General features: G+C 37.3%; 4 protein-coding genes across 7 annotated transcripts; all 4 read right to left on the reverse strand.

Moving 5' to 3' along the window:
* Window positions 1-28: 28 nt before the first annotated feature.
* On the reverse strand, window positions 29-7,922 carry LOC306880203 (macoilin-like). The gene is made up of 11 exons (XM_079433565.1): window positions 7,662-7,922; window positions 6,325-6,466; window positions 6,000-6,126; window positions 5,747-5,870; window positions 5,456-5,625; window positions 4,586-5,015; window positions 4,291-4,449; window positions 2,824-2,994; window positions 2,472-2,598; window positions 1,275-1,449; window positions 29-1,105 (listed from the first exon to the last, which is right to left on the reverse strand). The coding sequence occupies exons 1-11, from the start codon at window positions 7,736-7,738 to the stop codon at window positions 918-920; spliced, it is 1,890 nt and encodes a 629-aa protein (XP_079289691.1). The 5' UTR covers window positions 7,739-7,922; the 3' UTR covers window positions 29-917.
* A 2,227-nt stretch (window positions 7,923-10,149) lies between these two features.
* LOC306879826 (general transcription factor IIH subunit 5-like) lies at window positions 10,150-10,767 on the reverse strand (the record flags this gene model as incomplete). The annotated part of the gene is made up of 2 exons (XM_079433026.1): window positions 10,150-10,330; window positions 10,733-10,767. The coding sequence occupies 2 exons, from the start codon at window positions 10,765-10,767 to the stop codon at window positions 10,150-10,152; spliced, it is 216 nt and encodes a 71-aa protein (XP_079289152.1).
* Window positions 10,768-11,211: 444 nt separating this feature from the next.
* On the reverse strand, window positions 11,212-21,538 carry LOC306880164 (protein SERAC1). 4 transcript variants are annotated; one of them, XM_079433494.1, is made up of 17 exons: window positions 21,395-21,508; window positions 20,877-21,103; window positions 20,025-20,061; window positions 18,333-18,475; window positions 17,892-17,978; window positions 16,030-16,161; window positions 15,723-15,844; window positions 15,510-15,638; window positions 15,059-15,172; window positions 14,688-14,850; window positions 14,186-14,336; window positions 13,651-13,792; window positions 13,416-13,516; window positions 13,220-13,317; window positions 12,302-12,484; window positions 12,044-12,187; window positions 11,212-11,966 (listed from the first exon to the last, which is right to left on the reverse strand). In XM_079433494.1, the coding sequence occupies exons 2-17, from the start codon at window positions 20,965-20,967 to the stop codon at window positions 11,830-11,832; spliced, it is 1,974 nt and encodes a 657-aa protein (XP_079289620.1). In that variant the 5' UTR covers window positions 20,968-21,103; window positions 21,395-21,508; the 3' UTR covers window positions 11,212-11,829. The 4 variants fall into 4 exon arrangements, with proteins under 4 accessions (XP_079289620.1, XP_079289618.1, XP_079289619.1 ...); XM_079433492.1 differs by having other exon boundaries at window positions 20,853-21,538; XM_079433493.1 differs by having other exon boundaries at window positions 20,877-21,520.
* A 1,071-nt stretch (window positions 21,539-22,609) lies between these two features.
* LOC306879973 (myc target protein 1 homolog) lies at window positions 22,610-26,626 on the reverse strand. The gene is made up of 2 exons (XM_079433205.1): window positions 26,285-26,626; window positions 22,610-24,215 (listed from the first exon to the last, which is right to left on the reverse strand). Exons 1-2 carry the CDS (start codon window positions 26,337-26,339, stop codon window positions 23,629-23,631), a joined length of 642 nt encoding a protein of 213 aa, XP_079289331.1. The 5' UTR covers window positions 26,340-26,626; the 3' UTR covers window positions 22,610-23,628.
* Between the last annotated feature and the right edge of the window lie 381 nt (window positions 26,627-27,007).

A 27,007-nucleotide genomic window follows, 5' to 3' on the forward strand; every position in this document is an offset into this window, starting at 1 on the left:
AAAGTCATGTGGAAAAGAATACAAGATTGTAATTGAAAGTGACTTTATTACTGCTTCCAGAATTATTGGAAGAAAACAGCCCTTGCACAAATGCACAATTAGACATCAAAATCTTTTCTTTTTTTTTCTTCTTTTTTTTCCTCAAAACAATCAATTTACATAAATTGGCATGCAGACCAACAAGTAGAATTACAAAATTAAACCATTATTTCATTTTGGTTTAGGAAAAGAAAAAAAAAAATGTCAAGCCAGAAAAATAAACTTCTCATAAAAAACATCCCACTGATACATAAAAAAGGCAACAATTTCAGAAACATGAAACCTACAAACGTTTTTTTTTTTTTTTTGGGGTTTCGGGTCACTTCTGTTGTAACGTGTGTAATGTAAAAAGAATACAAAACGGTACAAAGCACTCGAATATTGACATACTGACTTACGTTTGATATTGGCTTATATAAATTGAATTCACATAAATAATGAGGCACAGAATGACCAAGTGAGGCATTGGCCTGTTATTGTCATGGCTGAAGAAGAGCCTCTTCATTTGAAACCCAACACAGGATATCCTGTCCTCATGATACACTATGCTCCTCATCAAGTTCACACTTTTTATTATACTGATATCTTGCTGTTTACACAGCTTGCAGCGGTTTGCTCAGCATTCGATGGTCATCCGCTGGTCAACAATGTATTTACAGTCAACTTTGATTTCATCTGGAAAATATCTCAAAGCAAGGTCACCTATAAGAGGCCTCAGTGTCTCTGCTGAAATCAGTAAACACAGCCGTAGACGCTGTTGGCATTGTCAAAAGGCAAAGTTTTTGGTCAAACCTTGAGGCAGAGATGCCCTCGTGTTTGGAATGTCGAGTCAAAACAATCCTTCAAAAGCTGTCCCGTCCGATTTGTCCTCGCTGGTCTTATTTCTTAAGACACTGGTACATGAGCGCTCTGGGATTCAGCATGTAGTGCTCAGAGTTGAAGAACTTGAGGTACTGAGGCATAGAGGACCTGGGGGCCATGTATGACATACCTGGAGCCACGGCCATTGCTTCAGCAAGCTTCTGCTTCATTTCTTTGACCTCGTGGTCTTGTTTCAGAATTTTAACTGTAAAGAAAGACATTAAAAAATTAAAACAGACTGATAAATATAAGTTGGGGGGAGGGATTCTAAAACCAGCCTATATGTTACCAATATATTGTGTGTTCCTAGATAAAAAAAAATTTGTTATATAGGTCTTGTATGCATAACTGGCATAATTTGAAATGAGATGAACCTTGCGCTATCTCCAGCTGTCTGCGTGCATCTCCAAGCGCAGAGAAGAGGTCTAGCTTGAGGCGGGTTTCTGCACTCAGGTTGTACTCTAGATGCTGAGCCTTGTCCTGCAAGGAGGAGAGAGCTGAGAGCAAAGCGTCCGCTTCCTGCTCTGTGCATCTGTTCCTCTGGAGGGTCTGGGGAGGAGCAGGAGAATATTGCATGTATGAGACAGGAACAGAGCAGAACAGAACAAAATAAAGGTGATATGAAAGATTTGGGTGATTATGAATGATTCAGGTCAACATTTGGATCCCATCTGTCTAGTTCCAAATAATTGTGCTTTCAACCCTAAAATGGTTAAAGGGATAGTTCAGCCAAAAATGAACATTTTGTCATCATACTCGGCCTCGTTTCAAACCTGTGTGACTTTCTTCTGCTGAATGTTTGTGACCAAACAGTTTCAGTTCCTGTTGACTTCCATTTTGGTTATCCAACTCATTTGACACACTGCTTTTTGCATTCGATAAAGTACCAAGGGATTTATTTATTATTTGTGCAGTTCATTTGGTTGCCACTAGAGGCAAAGAAATGACACCCTTCATCTTTAAAGCAACTGTATGTAGTTTTGTGTATTGATGTGACTTTAGAGCCCCCTACAGTTAAGTGAGTGGAAAAATAGTCTACTATTTTTTTAATAATAATTATCTAATTTTGTATGCACAAATTTAGTTTAATAAATATCTGTGAGTCCAGCAAAGATTAATTCCCTTGGGTCATACTTGCGTTACTCTGTCAATTCCAAAACAAAACAAAAAATTGAAAATGCTTTCCAAAAAAATAAGAACATTGTTCAAAAGCTTGTTAAATTCATCATGATACAAAAATTCTCAGGTTGCATAATAGTTTCGGAAAGATGTGGTTTCTGTTTTGGCATGGTTTATATAGCAGATGGCAATAACAGCATTTAAACTGGGCGAGGAACAAGAAATAATGACAACAAAAGAAAAAAAACTCAGAATCAGCATTCGGCACAAAAACTTTCACCCACACCAACCAAAAAAAAAGAGCCACAGGCTGAACACCACAGACAGAAAGCTACCAGATCCGCATGTGTCAAAACATGAAGAACATAAAACTATGAATCACAAACATCCAGCACATCACAACTATTCAATGCAGTTTGTAACTGAACAGATCTACGAACCGCGTCCTTTACCTCCACTTCATTCTCTAGAGCTATCATTCGATTTTCTTTCTCCTGATATTCCAGCTGTAGTTCTTTGTACTCTGAGTCTAGATCTTTAGCTTTTTTCCTCAACATTTGAGTTTCACTGTGTTCTTGCCTATAATGGATGGAAAAAATACATCATTTTACAGGTTTATTTTGTCATTGCTATTTTGCATTATGAACTCTACTGCCAATTAAAAAGCAGGACATTTACACCTAGTCTCAAAGACACAGATTAAGCATCATTAGTGACTGAAATCCAAAAATTCTAAATCGCATTGACAAGATTAATATATACATATGTATGCCTCTTGCATTATTGCTTTATTAATACAATTACCTGTGTGATGCGCTCCGAAGTAAAATCGTTGCTTCATCAGATTTTTGGGCTCTGACTTCTGCAAGTTGTTTTTCTACTGCAACTCGAGCCTCTGTTTCCATTCTGATTTTCTTTTCCAGCAAGGAACAGTTTTGTTTGTCCTTCTGTCTGGATTTTGTGAGACACTGAATCCTGCACAGCAGAGCACCACAGAATTTAAAGGAACAGCGTTAGATTTTTCTTACGGTAAGAAAAGCATGAGCTTTCAGTCACCTTTTAAGCACATCATTCATTTGTAATATACACAATACTGTTCAAGAGATTTTTTTTAATGATGTTGAAAGAAGTCTCTTATGCTCAGCAAGGCTGCCTTTATGTGATCAAAAATCATATACTGTTTTCTATTTTAATATATTTAATTTCTGTGATGGCAAAGCTGAATTTTTAGCAGCCATCACTCCAGTTTTCAGTGTCACATGATCCATCAGAAATCATTTTAATAAGTTGATATGCTGCTCAAGAAATATTTATTATTATCATAAATGTTTGAAAACAGTTGTACTGCTTAATATTTTTGTCAAAACTGATAATTTTGTAGGATCATGTTAAAAAAAACAGCATTTATTTGATATAGATTTGTGTAACATTATAAATGTCTTTTTTTGATCAATTGAATGCATCCTTGCTGAAAATATTAATTTCTTTAGTTTATGGGTAAATTGAAGAATAGTGTATGGGTGTAACTCCATATATGGGTGTTTCTGCAACTAAATGCAATTTGGGCACCGTCTAATTTCATATGTATTTTAAATACACACAAATAATACTTTTTCCCATAAGCTTGATTGGAAGTACTACATAAAATATTCACAAGTGATATTTATAATTTTTTCTTTGTAACCAAGAACACTCAATTTTTTTATAATAATAATACATTTTATTTGTTCATCTTTCTTAAACTCAAAGCGCTACAACATGTACAAACAAAATAACAAATCAACCAAAACTACATCATATCAAAATAAAATCACAGTAAATAATCACAAATTAAAAGCTTTACTAAAAAGATGCGTCTTAAGAAGTTTCTTAAAACAATCCAAGGAAGCAGCATTCCTAATGAATGCAGGTAATGCCGTTTTTTGGGGGAAAACTCTTTAATGGGACAAAATTTGGCGGTTGTGATGGAAATGTTGGGACAGTTCTAAATAGAAATATTTTTGCACAGATATTTAAATAGGTTTTGCTTTAAATAGATTAGTTATTAAAATGATTTGAATATTTTATGAAGGATTTGCATAGTTTAAGTTTAAAAGTCAAACAATAGAGTCATACATAAAAGGCAGAAAACTGTTAAAGTGTTAAGAAACACCCATACAGTATGTTTGATTTATATATAAACACAAACATCAGTAAACGTCAAGCAGCGTGACCTAACATCAACCCAGATCACGAATGCCAAGACCAATAGGAAGAGATCAGAGGACTCACTTGTTTTGCAGCAGTTCATTTGCATGTCTGAGCAGAGAGACTTCAGGGCGCAGACTGTGTTCACTGTTGGTCAGATTACAAATGTGACTGCGCAGCTCCTGCTCGCTCTGTCTGCTCGCCTGCAGCTCTACCTTCAGCTTCCTCATTTCTTGTTCCAGCCTGTGGAGCAGATGGAGATCACAGTGGAAATGTACTCGAAATTCATTAACCATCTTCCACAGTCCATTACACTTTTGCAAACATATGAATTTTGAGCTGAATCAGTGCATATACAAATGAAATAGCATAAACATACTTCAGCATCTGCTCAGCATGTGGGTTCGGAGGACTTAGGGAGATGTTTGATGAGCACCTTTCAGTAGAGTCCCCTATTGTGTTGATGGCTTTGGGGGCTTTATGCCTCTTCTCCCCTTTACTGTTAGGGATATTCACTGAACCTCGATGCACTTTAGTCAAGGAGCTCTTGGAGGGTCTTTGAGCTTTGCTGCTCTGATCCTCCTGAGGTAGGTTTTCAGTCATTTCTAGCATGGACGTAGAGTCCAAATGAAGTTCACCTCCACGGTGCTTGGGTCCTGGAGTTTGTGGATTTGTGTCTCTTTCGGTTCTCGCAGGAAGTCTGTGGATTTGAAGGCAGTCTTCCATGTTTTGTTTGTCCTCTGAGGTGATGGAATCGGATGGACACTGGTATTGCGTCGGCCTAGATTTGGCCACCTTATATTTGGGATCTAAACAAGACATTTGTCAAAATTTTACATTTTTGAATTTCATCACATTATTTTTATTTATTTTTTAATGCAATTTATAAGAACAAGCATCGAAGACTGACACGGAAAATAAGAAATTGTTGAATAAAGTTTTTGTTTTCTTTGCGCACAAAAAGCATTCTAGCTTCATAATATTATGGTTGAACACATGGACTATTTTAATGATGTCCTTACTATACCTTTCTGGGCCTTGAACGTGTCAGTTGTGTTGCTGTCTATGCAGGGCCAGAAAATTCTTGCGTTTCATCAAAAAAATCTTAATTTGTTTTTCTGAAGATGAACAAAGGTCTTACGGGTTTGGAATGACGTGAGGGTTTTTCTTTTTTTTGTGAACTATCCCTTTAAATTATTGAACATTTTAGAAAGATATTACATGGTACGTTAAAAGAAACTATACATACCTTCCATCCACAATTTTGGGTACAGGTGCATGTAAGGAGGTAGGGATTGTTGCAGGAGATCCATGTGGAGGTCATTCTCACTCTGAACTGATTTCTGAGTGCGCAGTTTAAACATACTGGAGAAGTAGCATGTTGCATCAAATCCCATATACACTAGTGGATAACCAATGCTGGAAGAAATAATAATAGCTTGTGTTAAATTAGAGTATGAAACACAGCTGGTAAAATTTGTGTTCATTTAAAACCCCATATTACATTCAGCTCTAAAATAAATTGCCAATCAGAACTTACCAGTGTGCAGCAAATAGGTGGGACAGATTTGCATGAGGGCTTTTCAGGTCCCGCAACCGTAAAGAGGCCTCCATATACACTAAGAGTATCCATAATGTCACAGTTGACATACAGATTCCCTTTTCTGCAAATAAATAATGTATGTATGTTAATGAATGTATATATATTGTGTATATCCATAAACTTCCAAGGGCACAGTGACTCTGTAAGTGTTAATTAAATGGCAACCTGATTAAAAGCGGTTAGGGCTCACCTGTATGCCACATATAGTTGAGTAAGACATATGTGCTGGCTGCAAAAAACAGCCAGTGTAAGGGTACAAAAATTAAACAGAATAAGTCCAGGGTAAATGCTGCACACACGAAAACAACACAGATGGCCTGTAATAGAAAAGCAGAGGTTTGTTGGTTTAATATCTATTTTTTCTTTGGAAATATGAAATGAAAAAAAATGCTGGAACACAACATAATGAAAAAGAAAATGGAGCAAGAAAATACATGTATAATGATAGATAGGATTTTCTTATTATTTTAAAAGCAAACAATACAGCTGCAAGTGCAGAGCAGAAAATTGCCTACCAGTCCATGACAGTGAAATGTGGTGTAGACGGTCCCTAGAAAGAGCCAACATGGCCACAGGTATTCCAGTCTGAACTCCAGAACAAAGTCAGCTAACAGCACCAGCATCCAGACGATCATGAACTTCAGAACAGAGTATGCGCTGAAAACAGGACATTTCAAATTACTTTTAAGAAAGTGTCATCAATGTTACAGATACAATTATGTGAATTATTTTTAATTAAGAATAAGATAAAATTATGATAACTATATAAAATAAAAATGCATCTTTCTAAAGTCAAAACAGAAGTCCTTATGCAACTACAAAACACGCGTTCTCTGTGTTTATACTTAACTTCATAACTTCATGTTGACAAAAAGACCAAAAATATTTTCTCTATTTCAAAGGAGAAATGAACAAGTGAGATGTAAAGGCGCAGAACGTAAGTTCTTGAAGACGTTACAATCCATGTTTTGGTCTATTGTGCTCCATTCCTTTGTTCAGGCTTTCTGCGCTCCACATCCCTTTGTGTTTGGTAACCATGGCAACATTTCATCTTCTGCATCAGCACCTAAACGTCGAATCTACAGTGTTGCCATGGCTATTTAAAGAACAAGAACCCGTTTCAGGAGAAATCTGCGCACGTTCATTGCACTATGAAGCGTATAAACACAGGAGGCTATTGTCCAGATGACTACACTATAAATAAGAGACGGGGTCCGTTCAGACTACACTGTCGTGTTTTACCTCACTAGAAACAATAGTCTGGAATCAGCGAACCTGATAAAATACTAAATGTAACAACAATTACATTTATAAATAGGCATAATTTAAGGTACAGCAAAATAATCCCTGAGAAAAATGTCTTACATAAACGACATTCCTGCGCGCATATCGTCTAGTCAGAGGCCCTTGTCAGTCTGTTTTTCAGACATCGTATTGTCAAGAAAAAATAACATGACTACTTGTTAGCTGACGATGCATCAAATCACATTAATAATAGCTATAGGTTTACTAATACCAGAGCATGAAATAAGAAAAATACTGTAGCATTTCTTAATATGCAACGCTAAATTCAATTGGAGGATTTTTTGTTATTAAAATATTTTGTTTGCAACATGGCCCGCTGCACTGTTTTTATACGAAATGTTATAGATTCGGCCTTGTATGCATCCATTAAATCACAGCGAGCATTGGCTCGAAATTAAACTCCGATTTGTTATCATATCGGGAGATGCTGTTTGTTTATTGTTTGCGTCAATCCGTTCAGCGCGCTATAGAGCCAAGCGCGAGCTATTCAGGTGAAAACGAATAAGAGCAATAACAAAATAACAAAGCATCGCGCGCGGTGTCATACCTTTCGGAAATCTTCTCTGTGAGTTTAATCTTTTTCATTTTCCGTAGCCTGCCTATATCCATGTAGCGTTTCTTCATATTATGGCTTCTGGTCCTCCTGGCTATTTAGTCCATTAAACAGGTAATTGTAGTAAGACTGGAGGTCTCATTTACAGTAACCTGAGCAGAAGCGCTTTGTGCGTTAGTGGAGGTGGATGTGCGCACGCTCGAGAACTTCACACAGAACCGAGCGCCACGACGAGGTGCGTGGAAGTACATCTGCGCTGTCTGGAGAACAAGAGAATCGGAAAAATGTTGCAAAGACGTCGTGGCCAATGATAGATAAATGCTCTTTAAATTCTAATCCAAATCAACATTATTCATTGATTTTTTAAAATGAATTTCAAACGGTTGTTATGGCTGTCCAAATCACTGTGAACTTTCATGAATTTTAAATAATAAACAGCTGTAGCTCTCCTATTTGTGTTACTTTGATTAGGCTCACACACATACACAGACAGACAGACAGACAGACAGACAGACAGACAAACAGACAGAAAGACAGACAGAGACAGAGTGATAGACATTCGGTTTCATATCATGAAGCGTCTTACCTGGGCTGTGGAGAAAAAGAACTGGACTGTTGCTCAGTGGTCCAAAGTCCTCTTTTCAGATTAAAGTAAATTTTGCATTTCATTTGGAAATCAAGGTCCCAGAGTCTGGAGGAAGAGTGGAGAGGCACAGAATCCATGTTGCTTGAAGTCCAGTGTGAAGTTTCCACAGTCTGTGATGATTTGGGCTGCCATGTCATCTGCTGGTGTTGGTCCACTGTGTTTTCTGAAGTCCACAGTCAACGCAGCCATCTACCAGGAAATTTTAGAGCACTTCATGCTTCCTTCTGCTGACAAGCTTTATAGAGATGCTGATTTCATTTTCCAGCAGGACTTGGCACCTGCCCACACTGCCAAAGGTACCAAAAGCTGGTTCAATGACCATGGTGTTACTGTGCTTGATTAGCAGCAAACTCGCCTGACCTGACCTGTCAAGAGGAAGAAGAGGGACACCAGACCCAACAATGCATCCTGGGCTTCCATTACACCTGAGCAGTGCCACAAACTGATCACCTCCATGCCACACCGCATTGAGGCAGTAATTAAAGCAAAAGGAGCCCCTACCAAGTATTGAGTACATATACAGTAAATGAACATACTTTCCAGAAGGCCAATAATTCACTAAAAATGTTTTTTTTTTTATTGGTCTTATGAAGTATTCTAATTTGTTGAGATAGTGAATTGGTGGGTTTTTGTTAAATGTGAGCCTAAATTATCACAATTAAAACAACCAAAGACTTAAACTACTTCAGTCTGTGTGCACTGAATTTATTTAATACACGAGTTTCACAATTTGAGTTGAATTACTGAAATAAATTAACTTTTCCACGACATACTAATTTATTGAGATGCACCTGTATACACACACACACCGAATGTCTAATGAATGTCAAACATCAAACTAACTTTACCGCAGTGACTGACGGACTGATAGATAGGTACTTCCAATAGTGCACCGCACCACTTTCCCTTCCTTAATCAAAACATGCTGGAAATATAATGGTGTTCACTATTTTGATTTTGCGGTTTGTTCTCCTCACACCACAAGGTAAAGTATTTCACCAATATCCTGATTACAGACACATCTCAGTTGTCTAAATGCCCTATTTCATACCCTTGTGCACATGGCTTGAGCTGGTTTTTATTTTCATGTTGTTATTCTAATTCTATTTTATCTATATGTCTTCTTTTTAATAATAATAATAAAAAAATAAACACACACACTTGATGTCTCTATCAATTGCATATTTATTCTCTAACTGCTAGCTTTTCTTGAAAAACTAACACTAGCTGTCTTTTTTTCTATTCTATCTACTTGTTTCTTGTAAAAAAAATACAATAGAAAACACTAGGTTTCCTTTTTTCTATATTCTATCTACTCGTTTAAAAAAAAAAAAAAAAAACTTGCTATGTGTACTGCGTTAGGCTATCTGAGACTTGTCATAACACTTGCATGTTGTTGCTGTTTTGTTGGTTTTGATTGCTTCTATTGTCCTTTATTTGATGATTGTATATTATGCATGTATATAAATCACACTGTCATCAACCATCTGCTTTCAGTTTGTGTACAATTTTGAAATGCTGAAAAAACCCATTGTTTCTTTCTACAGCTAATGCCATTTTCCATGGAAAACACAATTCATTGACCATACTGTCAGAACACAGCAAAGATTCAAGAAGCTGTCTTTGAAACATATGCAACATAAAGAACTTAACATAAAGACGGAACATCAAAATTCTGTCAGATGAAAAATGTATGCACAGTCAAACTGAAACATCATACTGATAGTCAGTCATCTATATATTTCAGTTACATCTGTGTTTGTGCAATTGTGCTGAAAGAATCTCCACATCCATCTGCTCTCACAGATTGTAAGGTCTGCTGTCAGATTCAGACATTTATTTCTGGGTGATGGGGAATGAATTCTGGTCCATCAGTTCTCCTACTCGCTCCTGGAGAATCTGCACAACTTCAGCTAGGATGAAAACATGCGTGTCGTCCAAATCCTGGATGATAAATTTCTTCCCCAATGCCGACATCTCATCCAGATATAGAAGAAATTGCTTCATAGCTGGGTCACTGTTTCATATTTAAAAAGAAGTATCATAAATGATGGTGCACTGGTGCATGACTTTATTTTAAAAGTGCACTCATATATATATATTTTTTGTTTGATACCTTGTGCCAAAGTTTTCAGTTACAGGTAACACTGCAGAAATACTCTATAGTCAGTCAACCACAAATATTAATAGATACCACAAGCAAGTATTCATAAGCGGTTCCAAGATCAAGTGAATGGTACTTCTGCTGGTCACGCGACGTTACCCATATATAATAAAACCGACTACTTATCTCCTCATCTACTGGAAGTCTATATGACTTCACGTTGATTTTTTTTAAATTGTTTATTTATAAGTTTAAACATTTTAATCAGAGAAAAAATATTGAATGCACCTTTAAATCGTTATATGTAAAATTTACCATTCAACGAGAACTCCTTTCAAGACATTAACCATTTTGGACGGGTTGTGTTAACACTTCTGGTTCTTCAGCTAAAGCCTATGTATCTACGAAAGGCAAGATTGTTCTGAAGATTAGAAATAATAACAAAAAGTTAGCAGGTTAGCGTTACCGTGAATGTTTGTAATCGTTAAAAACGTTTCGCATACTGTGCGCATCTCTAAACATATATTCGCAAATCAAATACATCTAACAAAATATTAATGAAAATTAAAAAAAAAAAAAAAATTATATATATATATATATATATATGTGCTTATATGATTTTACTGTTTTTCTGTCAATTTGTTTTAATCCTTAGTGTCCACCGTCTACTAACAATGATCTTCCTCTAACAGACTAATGCTCGGTCTGTGAGCTCTACTGCACTCTGCTGGCCTGGAGCGCACTGCTGCTCTGAGAAATAAAAAGCTGCAGTAGCTATAGTAAAAGTATGATTTAAGTGGAATATAAAGACACACAACTTTATTCAGCGTGATAAAGATTTGACTTGCACATATCAAAATAATTGTAGTATGGTCCAATGCAAGTAATACAATTAATCCATTAGTACAAAAATAGTGGCAAATTACAGCCAGCATCAGTACCAACCTGTGAGTCTGAGGTAGGGATACAAAGAAGGCTGGTGAGTTAAGACAAAGGCTAGTTTTCTGCTTCTTCCAAGAAAAATAAATACTATAAAAAAACTTTGACTTTCTATAAATGATTTTTAAAATATGCATTGATATTTTAAACATAATATACTTGGTACTCAATTTGTTATAGCTTCCAGTTAAAATAAATGCCGAAAAGTGCTCATTCCAAATTACTGAAATGAAATACAGTACAAGGCAACGGTGAAGTGGGCAAAACACATTAAAAGTTAAACCCAGAGGTTTAAACAAAAAGCATATTCATATTGGTTTGACTGAATTACAAAAAATGAAAAGAAAAATCCAGTTGCAATTTTAGAACTTCCTTCTATTCGTAGTTAACACTATCTTTTAAAATGTAATTGTTGAACCCTCAAGAGGCAATGAAATGCCAAGAGACTGGTTTTGGATTGTGGACTTAAGAGTTCACTTAATTCTCTGTCCTCCAAGAGCATCCCGAATAAACTGTAAAGTACGTTTATAGAGAAATGAGTCCTTTTTTTCTGGCTTGCAGATGTTGAGGTGATCAACGTCCACCTGGATGAGGTCCCCAATACCCAGATCTGAAAGAGAAAAAGGAACCGTCAATTATTATGTAAATATGATACATCACAATGCTGCTTCAATTATTCTGACATACCCGCTGACTGCGATGGAATTACCAATATTTTGAGCATCGGCCCAATGTAGGTTGGCAGAGTTTCTGCAAAGCTAAGGACCTTGAACTCTTGTTCCTTTGCAATGTTCAGGAAATTTTCATTCAAGGCCCGTAACGCTGGAGAGTCTGAGTCGAAACAGATGATCAGATGATGTGCAAATTAGATTTAGAATCGTAATCTTAACAGGAGGAATTAATATTGTATTAATATATAGGGAACAGAAATAAATCACATTATACCTCTACATAGTTCTTTTACTTCAATGGAGGGAAAAAGGAGGTATCGGACATTTACAGAATACTCTGCCATGAACGTGCCGTGATGAGGGACGCTGTAGAACAGAATTCCCTTTGTGTTCTTGATCAGCGGACTGAGATCAGGATCTTTAGAGGCATCTAAGAGCATCTTTTTCACAAGTAAACCTGTGACAAAAGTTTTGATTTAGAGTTACAGATGGATTTTTTAGCTACAAACAGGGCTGCACAATTAATTAAAATACTGAAATCACAATATGGCCTTGTGAGATTATTAATCCTCTAAAATGAATATTAAACTCCCTGTTGAAACTAAAATGACATTTTTGTTATTTGTGACCCTGGACTACAAAACCAGTCTTAAGTCGCAGGGGTATATTTGTAGCAATAACTAAAAATACATTGTTTGGGTCAAAATTATAATTTCTTTCTTTTATGCCAAAACTCATTACGATAATAAGTAAAGATCATGTTCCATTAAGATATTTTGTAAATTTCCTACCATAAATATATAAAAACTTCTTAGTTAGATTAGTAATATAAATTGCTAAGATTAACTTAATTTGGACAGCTTTAAAGGCAATTTTCTCAGTATTTAGATTTTTTTGCACCCTCTGATTCCAGATTTTCAAATAGTTGTATCTCGGTCAAATTTCGTCCTATCATAATAAAGCTTATTTATTCAGCTTTCAGATGATGTATAAATATCAATTTTGACAAATTGACCCTTATGACTGGTTTTATGATCCAAGGTCACATATATAAGCAGTCGCAATATAAAGAGTAAAAAAAACTATTGTATTGCAAATAATTTAGACAGCTACACAAATATGATGTAGGAAGATTAAGAAAATTACTCTCATAGTTGGGTGCTGGTTATTCTAAGACCCACTATAGACTAACCTCCCATACTGTGGGCTACCCAGACCACAGGCCTGTCCCCTACACCTGCATCCTTCAATTTCCTCAGCAGTTCCTGACTTCTGTAGGCCAAGGACTTCCTGTATAACACAAAAATCAGGGACAAACATGGATATTTGGTATGCTATGTTAAGATAATTTAGTAATGCACAGCACACATCAAAAATGGACTGTTTACCTTTGGTTTTCAGCAGGGCACTTAGCCTTCCAGTCACTTAAATGGGTGTCATACTCAACAGATAGGATTCTGAGGTTTGGACAGTCTGCAGCCAACCACGACTGTGAAAAATGCAAAACAATTTGCTGACTTTAGACTTCAGCCAGACTTCAAAAATACCCCTGAGGCCCTGTAGTGCCATTACACTGCAAGTAATATTTGGGTACTCATAAGATTCTTAAAAAAAAAAAAAGACCTTGGGCCAGCATTCAGTGTAGTCCACTCGAACCCCTTCCACCTTGTCATCTTCCATCACATCAAGGTCCTTTTGACGCCAAGTTTTAAAAGCTGCTCCCAAGAGGCCGTGCACAAAGAGAACATCGGCTTTGATTGGCTGACTGAATATGAAGGATGGAAAACATAATTAATCCTCACTAAACAAAAGACATTTTCAGACATATTCGGCAAAGATGCATTAAACTGATCAAAAGTTACAGCAAAGACATTTATAATGTTACAACAAATTTCCCCCAAATATTTAGTAGCACAATAGTTTTGAACATTGATAATAAGATGTTTCTTGAGCAGCAAATCAGCATATCAGAATGATCTCTTAAGGTTCATGTGACACTGAAGACTGCTGAAAATTCAGCTTTGCCATCACAGGAATAAATTACATTTTAAAAACAGTTATTTTAAATATTTCACAATATTACAGTTTTTACTGTATTTTTGATCAAATAAATGCAGTCTTGGTGAGCATAAGTGGAACTTCATATAAGCATGCATACTTAGTGCGGCATTGTGGGTGCAATATATAAACACCATCCTGGTACTTCTGCCTTACTGCATCTCTGTCCAAATTGGCTAAAGCACGGGCAGCATGAGATGCCTGCATGATGTGTGGTGACTGGATCATCTCAGCCAGGACAGTCACCCAACCTAAAGGTCAACCACAAAAGAGAATAAAGAACTACTAAAGTAAAAGTAAAGTCGTGACGTATTGTCAAGTATGGTGACCCATACTCGAAATTGGTGCTCTGCGTTTAACCCATCCAAGTGCACACACACAGCAGTGAGTAGTGAACAAATGCACACACACACACACACACACACACACACACTGTGAACACACACCCGGAGCAGTGGGCAGCCATGCTGCGGCGCCCGGGGAGCAATTGGGGGTTCGGTGCCTTGCTCAAGGGCACCTCAGTCGTGGTATTGAGGGTGGAGAGAGCCTGTGTGGTACTATTTTTCAACATAAAATCAGTTATTCTAAAATATAAAGCTAACCTGACTGTACTATGGCTGTGTGCAAGCTCTCATTCAGGGCGAGATTTCCAATAATTCGCACAATGTTGCGTTGAATTTTCGGAGAGTCTCTGCGAAGCTGATAGACTCTTTGCAAGAGCTGCAGTCCTCCATTAGCAACAATGTGGTCACAATGACTTTGGACCTGTGAACAAAGAACAATTTGAATTAATTAGTTTATTACCAACAATTTGCTAGTCAAAATCTTGATTAAAACTGATCAACTGAAGGTATACATCAAGAATATCTACAAAACATCACTCAACACACACAAGCATCCTGTTTTCTTTGATCATTGCTTACTTCCTTGCTACACAAATACATGTCGCTTTGCAGAATTTGTAAATCTTCACCTTTGAGTGCTGCACCAGGGCCTGCAGGCAGAACGTCTCCACCTTCTCAGAGGGGGTGGAAGTCAGACTTTGGGCATAGGGCAACCCATTTCCTCCAAAACACCATAGCCCTCCCTATAATCACAGACCAAAATGCACAGCTAACACAGTGGCACTTTTATATGGATATAAATTTGATTAAATGAAGTATAATGGTGCTTAAACACTTTTTCAGGGTCCATGATTCCAGAAGGGTTTTTCCCATTCATTTTCCCATAGGGATTTTAAAAATGAATTGGTACATAGTGAATCACAATATTACAAAGCCAAAAAGTATTCGAAAGAATACTTTCTGAGGGATAAATAAATAAACACAAATATTTAGGTAGTTTGAGAGCGTAGGTTATTGTTAAACAAACTATGGAAAAAAAGAATAGGATTCTTAGGAACCGTTTGACTATGTATGTCTCACCCGTTGAGAGGCTAGTGATTGGCTGCTCTCTCTTAGTGCCAGAGAGGTGAAGTACCGCACACACTGATCCACCTCTGACTGGGGCAGACATGCCAGTAACTGCCTAAGTCCATCTTCTATCGATATATCCTATACATGCGCATAATATTATCACAGATATCTGACATTACACAGCAGCTCAATTTGTCTATTGTCTGAATGATAGCTACCCACATCGTCAGTGTGCGGCAGTGGAGGTGGAGGGAGAAAGAAGCGCAGGTCCACGTTAGGTATGCGCGCGAGAGCCACAGCTGTGCGCTGATCTACCGCCTGTGCTGCAGTCTGGTACTGATAATCTGTGACGGACAAGAGCTCACAGAGTTATAGTGAAGTGTTTTTCTTTGGTAGGCAAAGGGGACTGCGCAATAGAAATAAGTTTTGCTGAGCAAGAACAAGAGCAAGCAGTAAAGTCAGCAGACCATGACATTTTATAATACTGAGAAAAGTTTGAAAAAGATTGAAGTGTGCTGCAATCTCTCACCCTGCCAGTGGTGATTCTGGGCCAGTTCCTGTACCGCCTGCTGTCTAACGGCCCGGTCGGCAGAGCGGGTTTTCTTCAGGAGCACCCATAGCGCACATTCATGAGGGTCTGCGTCTAGATGACTGAGATGCTCTGATATAAACAAACATTAACATATGCTTATTTCACATCATTGTAAACACAGAGATATACTAGAAATGATCAGTGTTGGGGAAAGTTACTTTTAAAAGTAATGCATTACAATATTGCGTAATTTGCGTTACTCCCTAAAAAAGTAACTAATTACATTACTACTTTTTATGGAAAGTAATGCATTACGTTACTTTTGCGTTACTTTTTAAATATGAGCAGGGCTTGATTGTTTTTAATACAAGAAGTTCTATTTATAGCAAATGTAAAAGCCCTTTCACACCAAAAAGTGTAATGAATAAACCTCAGGATGAAGGAAAATTAAATTCACGTCTGTACAGTAGATCGCAGGAGATGAAGATTCAACACACTTCAGCAATAAAAAAAACAATTAAGCACAATTGTTAGTTTATCAAGTCATTTTTGCTTATTAGTATGGTTGAACTGGATTATCAAAGGTCAGCAGCAAAGACATTGGTTAATAAAATGGGATTAGATATATTTGTGTTAGTTAACATATTTAATTATTGCAGGTTTGCTTCATATTCTGAGTTTGCATTTCACTGTTTTAATTCATTTTGATGAATACTAAATGTTTTTTGCGAGTGGGATGAATTAATGCACATTCACATTTAGTCTAGAACTACAGTAACAGCATGTTCACAGCGCACTGTCAGTCAATAAATGGGGAAAAAAGTAACTGGCATTACTTTTTTGAAAAATATTTTCTTGTAAATTAAAAAGTAATGCGTTACTTTACTAGTTACTTGAAAAAAGTAATGTTATTTTGTAACTCGCGTTACTTGTAATGCGTTACCCCCAACACTGGAAATGACTAATCAATGTTTATTTATAAAGCACATTTAAACACAACCGAGGTTTACCAAAGTGCTGTACAATGAATAAAAGAATACCAATCAACTAAAAGGGAAGAAGATAGACAATAGACAATCACATTAATACAAGAGACACCCAAAATAACATTTTTAAGTAATGGTAAAAGCCGGAGGAATAGGCATGTCTTAAGATAGGATTTAAAAGCAGTGATGGATGGGGCCGGTCTAATGTAAATTATGTTAAAATCATGATTTAATATGAAGTCAATGATATGAAAAGTTGATATGAAGAGGTTTTTTTTTGGCATAAGTTAAATGGAAACAGATGCTTTCAGTTAAACAGGGGGAGTACAGGACTTCTGATCATCTCTCGACACATTTTTCTATAGTCTATCAGTCTACTGCTATTGCTCACTTTACTAAACTTTTTATTCTAAATGTACACTACCATTAAGGTTTAGAGTCAATAAAAAAATAAATAAATAATAAAAATAAATAAATCTTACTGACCCCAAACTTTTCACAAGTAGTGTACATTATAAACTACTCTTTAACATCAAACCTGGTGCCACAAATTAGATTTTATATGCAGAAGAAAAGAACAGACAGTAAAATACCTAGCCTATTTAAAACAGAACAACATTCCATGTCTGTTCCTCTTTGTATAGATACAGGTGACATCTAGGTCAAAAATACTGTCAATTTAACTTTCAACAGAAAGCATATGTTTCCTGAGATACAATAACCATTCTGTCCCCAAGTGGTTTTTCTAAGCATGTCCTCAAATATAACCATGCTGTTTCACACAGTGCCTACTGTCAACAAATATTACTTACAATATTTTAAAACGGGCACAAAGACTTGTCAATGCCATCAAACAGAGATGAAACTACTCACCATCCAATGGGCGAAGGAGAACTCTTGATGAAATTTCAAGAAACTTTCTAGCTGCTTTATGAAGTTCCTTCCTGGTCTTGATGAGGCCTAGAAAAGAAACAATGTCTGTCGTGGGCAATCAATAAATTTGTATACATTAACTGTAAAACAAAATACATGATTGGGCTATTTGAATGTCTAATTGTTCAAAATCTCAAATAATACATCTACAATATACTAGCAAAAAATCTAATCTAAACTAAGGCATAAATACAAAGGTCCAGCAAAAAAAAAAGAAAAAAAAAAGGATGAATCGTTTATGGTGTAGTGTTCCTCAGATGCAAGTTGCTTTCGAGGAACAAAATGTAAATGTAAAAGCAAATGAATCTTTTGGCTCACTGATGTTTACACACTCTCTCAAGCACAAACATACACACAAGTGGTAAAGATTCCAGAATGTACCAGAAGCAAGGCTCTCCTGGTCCCCATTAGTGGTGTGAGTAAGGTAGATGTAGGACTTGTGCTTCTCCTGTAGTATGGCACTGGTGTCGATAGTGACAGCCTGGTTCAGAGTAACCGCCTCGTATGTGATGAAAACACAGCCTCTGTGTAAGCAAACTTTATAGAGTCAGAATGTGTTTCTGGAAAGGGTAACAAACCTGGCTTATATCATTAACAGCTGCTTCCACTAGGGCTGTGCGATTTGGGGAAAATATCTAATTGCGATTTTTTTGACAGATATTGCGATTGCGATTTGATTTGCGATTTTAAATTTGCAAAGTCAAGCTTCAGCTCAATATTGTCAATAATGTGCAGGACAGTATGAGTATCGTTACCCTGCTGAAAAAAACTAACAAAAAAACAATAGAAATCATCACAGAAATTATTTTTGTTTTGGGCATTATTCCAATAGGAATTACTGTTGTTCTATTGGTTGCCATCTGCTAGATTACATCAAAGACTATATAAAGAGACTTTGATTACATCCCACCAATAGAATGCATCAAATACCAGCAGACACCATTATAGTTTACATTAAAACCAATACAATTCCCATTATAACCCTTAAATCCATTACATTTTTTTGGGAGGGGTTCTACTGTTTTTTTTGTGTGTGTGTTTTTCTGCAGGGAAGATTATAATGGTATTACTACTATTACAGAATTACTGAATATCACAGGAAAGATTTGTTTATTTTTTATAAATAAAGAACTGTATTTCTTTAGTCAATTATTAAAGTATTAAGTATTTGTGATCTTAAGAACAAGTGGGAAATGTGCTGAATGTTTAATTTCATCCGAGTGAAATTGGCAAGTAGTTATTTACATTCGTTTTAAACGCGGAGCCAGGCGCGAGTGGACACAGGTTGCGCGCGTGCGTCAGGCCTCGTCCATATTGCCAGATGAGCTCGTGAGAGACTTGCGGAGCAGAACCGGGCGCGAGGCCGTCAGTATAAAAGAGCATTACGAGACAGGCTGCGTGTAAATGGCTCGTCCGTGAGACTCGGGAGATGCGCAGCGTGGGGCAGAGCGGAGCGAGTATGAGAAGAATTCAGAGACACGGGCTGTGTGTGCGATCTTCTGAATTACCGAACATGCATTATAAACTTATTTCAAATTAATCTGTTGGGGAGATAAAATGTGTAAGATAAGGTTCATGTAGCCTACAAATAAAAACATCTAAAAATGTATATTTTATTCTCCAGTACTGAAAGCAGAACTGATACGGGAGCTCTTGCAAATGACCTTTTTTGTTTGTTGTCTGTCATTTCGAAGCTGAAGTTATGTTTTTCTTTAGTTTTAATTTGCTTTCGATTTAAAACTTTCGATCTGACCCTTTTTAAATGGTGGGCGTTTACGCAGTTTTGGCTAGAGCAGTGCTGATCGGGAAGAACGGAGGTGCTCTCACTCTATTGGTTAGTAAGCCCGTCACTCAAGGCTGGCAGTCATATGCTCTGAAACAGAGTAATATCGCGTCCACATCGCAGGCTTTGCGATTAGCAAATCTCAAATCGCGATTGCGATTCGATTAATCGACAGCCCTAGCTTCCACTGACATTCTTTGTGTATGTGCTGCATGATACTGTATAATATAATTTTATTGATAGCTTGTTAAATAAATGCAAAAAAATAAAAATAATTAAAAAAAACCCACCCCAATACTATTGCTCCTGTCAATTTTGCTATTTTTCCTAAAGACAAAAACAAAAGAGATGAAGACCAGCATTCAGAATTATTCAGTTAAGTATTCAGAATAAATCTGTCAATTTATGAACTGTACAAGGACCCATAGGAAATTAGTAGGACAAAAAAAACATATATTTTTAATTTATGGTATATATATGCTACCGTTCAAGAGTTTGGGGTCATTTTTTTTTTATTCATTTTTTATTTAATTTTACGTTTTAAAGTTTCTTGTGCTCAACAATGCTGCATTTATTTGATCAAATGATCATAGTGTTATTTAAAATAACTGTTTTCTATTAGAATATAGTTTAAATGTAATTATTCCTGTAATGCAAAGCTGAATTTTCAGCAGTCAACTCTCCAGTTTTCAGTGTCACATGATCCTTTAGAAATAATTATAATATGCTGATTTGGGGCTCAAAAACATTTTTTATTATTATCAATATTGTGCTGCTTAATATTTTTTGTGGAAACCGTGATATTTTTTTCAGGATTTTCTGATGAATAGAAAGAACAAATTTATTTGAAACGGGTATCTTTAGTGTCATTATCGAATTTTTACTGTCACTTTAACACATCCTTGCTAAATAAAAGTATCATTTTCTTTTAAAAAATCTTATAGACCCCTTTTGAACGGTAAGTTTTTCAATTACTACAAAAAATATTTTATTTTATTCTATATGGTAAGTATTCGTGGCCAAATGATTAAAGTGGTTTCAAAAAGTGAACTGCCTTCCTAGACATAATTTTTGGGCATCATCATCATCATCATCAACACCATAAACCATAAATGCACCATAAAGTAGGTTCAGAGTCTCACTGAGGTCTCTCCATGGCAGTGCTCTCTTCACAGCAGGTCCGGTGGTGCTCAGCCTCCGGACGCGGATCATTCGCAGGGCGGACGCAGACATTGACGGCTTCACGAGCAGAAATCCGACGATGGCACACGTTAATGTTGGCCAGAGGGCCGGTGAGACATGTATGCCCACTGTTTATGACTGCTGCGATTAAAGTAATCTTCTCACGTCGATTATAATAACCTAAATACTAAAAAATTAAGAAAAGAGGTGGTGGAATCATGACGTGCCAGCAGAGTCACAGCCAGCTGTTTTTAAAAGTCGACATGCTTCTTTGCCTAAAGAGACTGCAGATATTGATACTGCTCTAAAATATCTTAATTTGATGTTAATTCCTCATTTGATATGGTGTAATAAGCAGTCGGCTTGTATTAAAAAGCCGAGTTAGTTGGGTAACGTTAACTTATTCTAGCGAAATGCATTCTCTGCGCCCAAGATTGACATTTAACGACTGAAACTGTACGTTAAATGTTAATTTTACCTATAAAATCAGAAGTTCCTTCCAATGAACGCGGTATGAAAAATGACGTTTGACAGCGTATAAACCATAGACTGTAAAAAAGGTATAAACAGGAACTGTTTTCAGATTGAACGCACATTAACGTAGAGCGTCATTACCGCAAGTAACGCATATATCAGTGTCACGCGTCGAAACGGTCCTACCGTAATATTCTAATGCGCACACACATTGTTTAGTGTAATAATCACCCCTACCTTGGATAGCTGGAAATTAAATCATTCTATCTTCTCCAAACCTCTATATAAATTTAACGGTAATATTGCGGAACAGTAGAAGGATGAGATATTAACGAGATAAAAAGATATTTAGTTTTTTTTTTTTTACATTTGTATAATTTTTAATGATATCTTTTTACACTCGTGCAAACCTAGAGGAAACTTATCTGTCAAAGTGCAGATGGCACAGTTAGCATACATTTTAACCTGTTGAGACCATACCTTCCTCTTGTCAGGGAAATTCACCACTTACCCATGGGTGTGAAGGATGCCAGGTCACTTCCAGGATGTGTGTGCTCTAAACTCTCTGTAACACCTCTGTCCTTGGTCTGTTCATTCCTCTATAGCCGTTTTCAATGATAGATCATGGACATGTGTAGCTCTCTAAAATAAATATCTTCTTTTGTGTTCCACAGAAGAAAATCAGCAGAAATAAAGTGATGGTGACATAAAGGTGGTTAAATAGAGACAGAAGTTAAACTTTGGGTGAACTATATTAATTTTATGGTAACTTTCTATGAAGATGCAGGAATTAAAACATGCAGATGCAAAAAGCTATTGCAAAATGCATTGAGTCAGTTTATTTTTATCAGTACAGTTGAGAAATACTTACAATGATTCCAAAAGACTAGAGTTCACCGAAAAACAAACCAATACATACACAATCTAATGAGTTTGGTGCTAAACGATTTTAAATCAGTGTTTGCAATAGAGATCAGTAATGGTTTCAGATTTGTCCCCATGCTTTTATTAAGACTCTTACTTTCTCTCTCTGTTTATCATGTTTTCTCATCTTTCTCTCTCACTCTTTACAAACATATTCTCTCCCTGCAAAAATATAGGTCTTTTGTCTTTACTAATCCATAAAGCAAACCTGTAGAAACCAAAGTCATCTCACTCTCTCTTTCAAACATTCTCTGTAAGTATTTCTTATTGACCTCGCACAAAATATTCAAGTCAGTCAAGTCAAGTCTGCTTTATTGTCAATTCTTCCACATGTACGGCACATACATACAGAGAATTGAAATTGCGTTACTCTCAGACCCTTGGTGCACAGTTAACATTTAAGACACTGACAGTAGACGTTCAAATACGGATAAATACAGTTTAAACATATGTACATACAACTATACAGATATACAAATGAGGACATTTGTAGAAAAATAAAGAAAGAGATAAAGTGGCATAAGGCACATGGCAGATAGAGTGCAAACCAGTTAAATAAAACAAAACTGTGCAGATATAAGTGAAGTGACATACATACTGCCAAGTATGGTGACCCATACTCGGAATTCGTGCTCTGCATTTAACCCATCCAACGTGCACACACACAGCAGTGAACACACACACACCGTGAACACACACCTGGAGCAGTGGGCAGCCATTTATGCTGCGGCGCCCAGGGAGCAGTTGGGGGTTCGATGCCTTGCTCAAGGGCACCTCAGTTGTGGTATTGAGGGTGGAGAGAGCGCTGGACATTCACTCCCCCCACCTACAATCCCTGCCAGCCCGAGACTCGAACCCGCAACCTTTGGATTATGAGTCCGACTCTCTAACCATTAGGCCACGACTATATATGTGTATATGTATAGAGTGAATATATATAGTGCAAGAAAAGATGACAAAAAATAGATTCCAAAAAGAGGTTTTCACAATGATGCCATAAAAGTATTATTTTTTGGTTCCCCAAAGAACCTTTCATGGAACAGTTCTTAAAAGAACCTTTTCTTTTCTTATAAGAACATAACCTTTTGTTCAATGGATGGTTCCCTGGATGGTTCCTCATGGAACCATAGATGCCAATAAATAACCTTTTTTAATAGAATACAAACAAACAGAAATATGCAAATATACACACATTGAAAAACTGGCCATGTTTTAAGATGTAGGACATCCATATTGCTTTCAGCTGTCTAATTTTCTAGTCCAAGTCTATTAATACATTTATCTTCCTCCATCACTGTAGCATCTCCTCTTCCTTCATGTGGTTGTCTCCTGATAGGCTCGTATGATGCTCTCATAGGCAGGTGGTGGAGTCTGGCCTGCATGAAAGCCCCTTAGATTGCTGTTGCCCCAGAAGGAATCCGGCCTGGTTCTGGCCCGGGGTGGAGTGACCGTGGAACTGACAGTGCTGGTGGAGCCAACCGCCCCAGAGCCAGTAGTGAGAGTGGGGGTCTGTGGCAGGCTGCCCTGGGCACCCTCTTCTGCCTCACGAGCTATCTGGCTACACTGAAGAAGAGGATGAAAAGTAGAGGCCCGGAAGCTCGACTTGCGGCCCGGTGAGTCACCATAGTCTATCAGTGAGGATGAGGTTTGCCGATGGAAGGAGAAGGCAGCACTGGCCAGACTGTTGTTGCTGCGTCGGTCGTGGCTGCTACTGTGTCGACTGTAGCCTGGCCGAGAGCGCGGCGAGGACGAACGGGTGGTGGAGCGGGACTTGTGGATGGGTATGCGAGTGATGGTGGCTGAAGCTCGTCGACGAGACATCCAGGTCAAGATCATATAGACCAGAGCTCCCAGCAGAAGACCAACAACCATAGAAAGACAGAAGGCCAGAATCACATCCCCTGGAGGAAGGAAATAAATAAAAGTGGTTAAAACATATTTTTAAGCAAGCACTCTGTGGCTACAGACAGAGTTGCTTATAATAAGTGGACTTGGCAACATTTTAATAGCAAGCTCTGAAACCTTCCAAACATAAACAAAACACGAAGACAAAACATGTCAATGGTGGTTTTATTAAAATTGCTGAACATAAGTCTTGTAATTGTCGCTGCTGTAATATTACTTTGGTCAAAAATAGTGGATACCAAAGCAAAATGTTGCTTATGTCACCACATGACGCTCCTGCTGCTATGGTTACCTCCTAACGTGAAAGTTCGCCAACGCAAATAAAAAATGCAAAACACAGTGCCGTGAAATTAATAAAAATGTCACTTTTTTTTTTTTTTTTACTTTTAAGTCACTTTGAACGCTACATTTCTAGAACGTCCGGTGCGTTCCAAACGGGATTTATCGCCCTCAGTGCAAACAATCATGGCCGCCGTATTGAAGTGTCGTTCCAAACCGAAGTCCTCAAAACTGTCTACTTCAAAGGGCCCTTCGGAATAAAGGATTTTGAAGGGTACAACTGATGGACACTTTGGGCTCCCATGATCCTTTGCACAGATGATGACTGCGCCTCTGTGTGGTCACGAGATGATGACGCAGAAGGGCACTTCAAGAAACAGTTGTTTGGTCCCATACACCCTTCAACCCTCTGAAGCTCTCCGGAGGGTAAACCCTTTGAAGGAATTAGGGCATATTAGGGATGAGCCCTTCCGAATGGAGCGCAGTGGTCGTGTCGCTTCAGACGAGACAAACACGTCCATCTATAGCGCATGCTTACATAGAAAAACCATGGAAAAAGGGAAATGCAAAAACGTGTTCTCTTATTGTAGGCTACAATAAAATAATACATTTTTTTAAATGTTCCCCTTAAACCCCATTACAGGCTAACACTAGATCTTTAGGAATGACAACCGCATTTAACTTAAGCGAATCCCTTAAATTACAATTTGACGTATCACGTAAACATTTATTTTTCAAGATGCTTGACGCTGTTTGGCAAACTGCGCTAGGGGCGCCAAAATACAGTTTGCGAGACGAACAGAAATGACTAACATGTCGAGCAGTCTGCATAATTCGCTTCTGTTTTCTTTTTTTATGAAACATGCTGTTAAACGATTGGTTACAAGTAATCCCTGAACAAGGTTTTTATATATTTCAAATGGCTAATGAAGTGTTGACGGCATTCTTCTCCAATGACAGAAATACTTAACTCTGTAGGATATCCATCAATATCAATAAAGTAGGAAACTATCAGGAGATCGAAGGTCAGTCAGGAGCGCCTATCCTGACAACTCAATTCGATAAATTTCACAATAGAAGGCGCACCCAATGTTTTCTTATCATTTACAGTTAAATGAATTAAATAGTTTGTATTTTAGGAAGCTTCCTGTTATGGCATTCCATTGTCTACAGAAATACCAGTTTCATTAGCACACAGGGCTTCTATCTGGCACAGGCCATTTAAGGTCTTTTGAAACTGACAATACTTTGAGTGAGAAATTTGGCTTTAAATTTGAATTCCTCAAATTAAAATTAGTTTTAAAAAGAGTACAATTATTCATAGATAGGAGCCAGTGTTGTTTTAGTAATGTATTTGATTGAAGCAGACATTTTTAACCGCAGCACCTAACTTCTACAGATTTTTATTAGTATTATAAAAATATGACTCTTTAGAGACTTGTGTGTAAAATAATGTGGATGTTTATATGCAATTTTCTCCCTAGGTGAAAGGAATCACAGTCCAGAGTGAAGGATCATCTGGAAATGACATTTGGAAAGACCGAATGGAAAAAGCAGCACACTGGCGGTGTTGTTTTTTTTATGGACCACTTTTGCCAATATCATTTGCTACTAGTTACTACAGTATGCATTTCTGTTTCTTAAAAGACTCGACACAGTATTTTCTACACTCTCCAGATTATTATTTTTTTTAGTATTAAGTTGACATTGTAACACTGTGAGTTAATTTGTGTGTATGCGAGAGAGAACTCTTTATAAAGTGTGTAAAGATGGTAAAATATCTTACTCAGTCCGAAGGACTCCAGTATCTCCACAAAAGGATGAGTGCTGTTATCTGCCATAGCTCCCTCCAGAGATACAGGGGAGATGAGAGAGGACGCAGTCTCTCCCCTCCAAATCTTTCGTTCTTTCACAATTCCTTTTAACTTTTTCTTGTGTCTCTCTCTGTGTGTATCCAACTCCTCAATTCCAGGGACCCTCCTCTCTCACTTTCTCTCTGTTTGTGTCTCTTTTTCAGTTCCAGACTGCTCAGCACTGTGGCACACAGGATCCTCTCCAAGGCCGGGGTCGCTACTCTGTTGTTTGTGGAAAAGCAGTCTTCACTTCACATTTCCTGCCTTTCCTGTGTAAAATTAGCAGCAGGCTGTCCTTATCTATGCAGACCAGGGTTCCTGTGGGATGGAGAGGAAAGGGAGGAGGGTACAGAGAGGAGGAGAGTCAAGGTGTATGTGAAATCATTCGCTCCTATCATTTGTCCCCTTTCCCCTGGCCAAAATTCATCATATTTTACTTCTCCTTATTTCCTTTTCACTTCCAGACACTTGGCATGAACAATGTAGGCTGTACCGTTCTGTCACCACTGATGGCATTTTGCCAGTTTGCAGTGGCAAAGAGCTACACAATTCATTTCATCCTCTGATCAAAAATACAGTAAAAACAGTAATATTGTGGAATATGATGACTTTAAATTATTATTATACTTTATTAATAAAAAATAGTCATATTTATA

This window comes from Barbus barbus, assembly GCF_936440315.1.
Source record: "Barbus barbus genome assembly, chromosome: 14".
Taxonomy (NCBI): domain Eukaryota; kingdom Metazoa; phylum Chordata; class Actinopteri; order Cypriniformes; family Cyprinidae; genus Barbus; species Barbus barbus.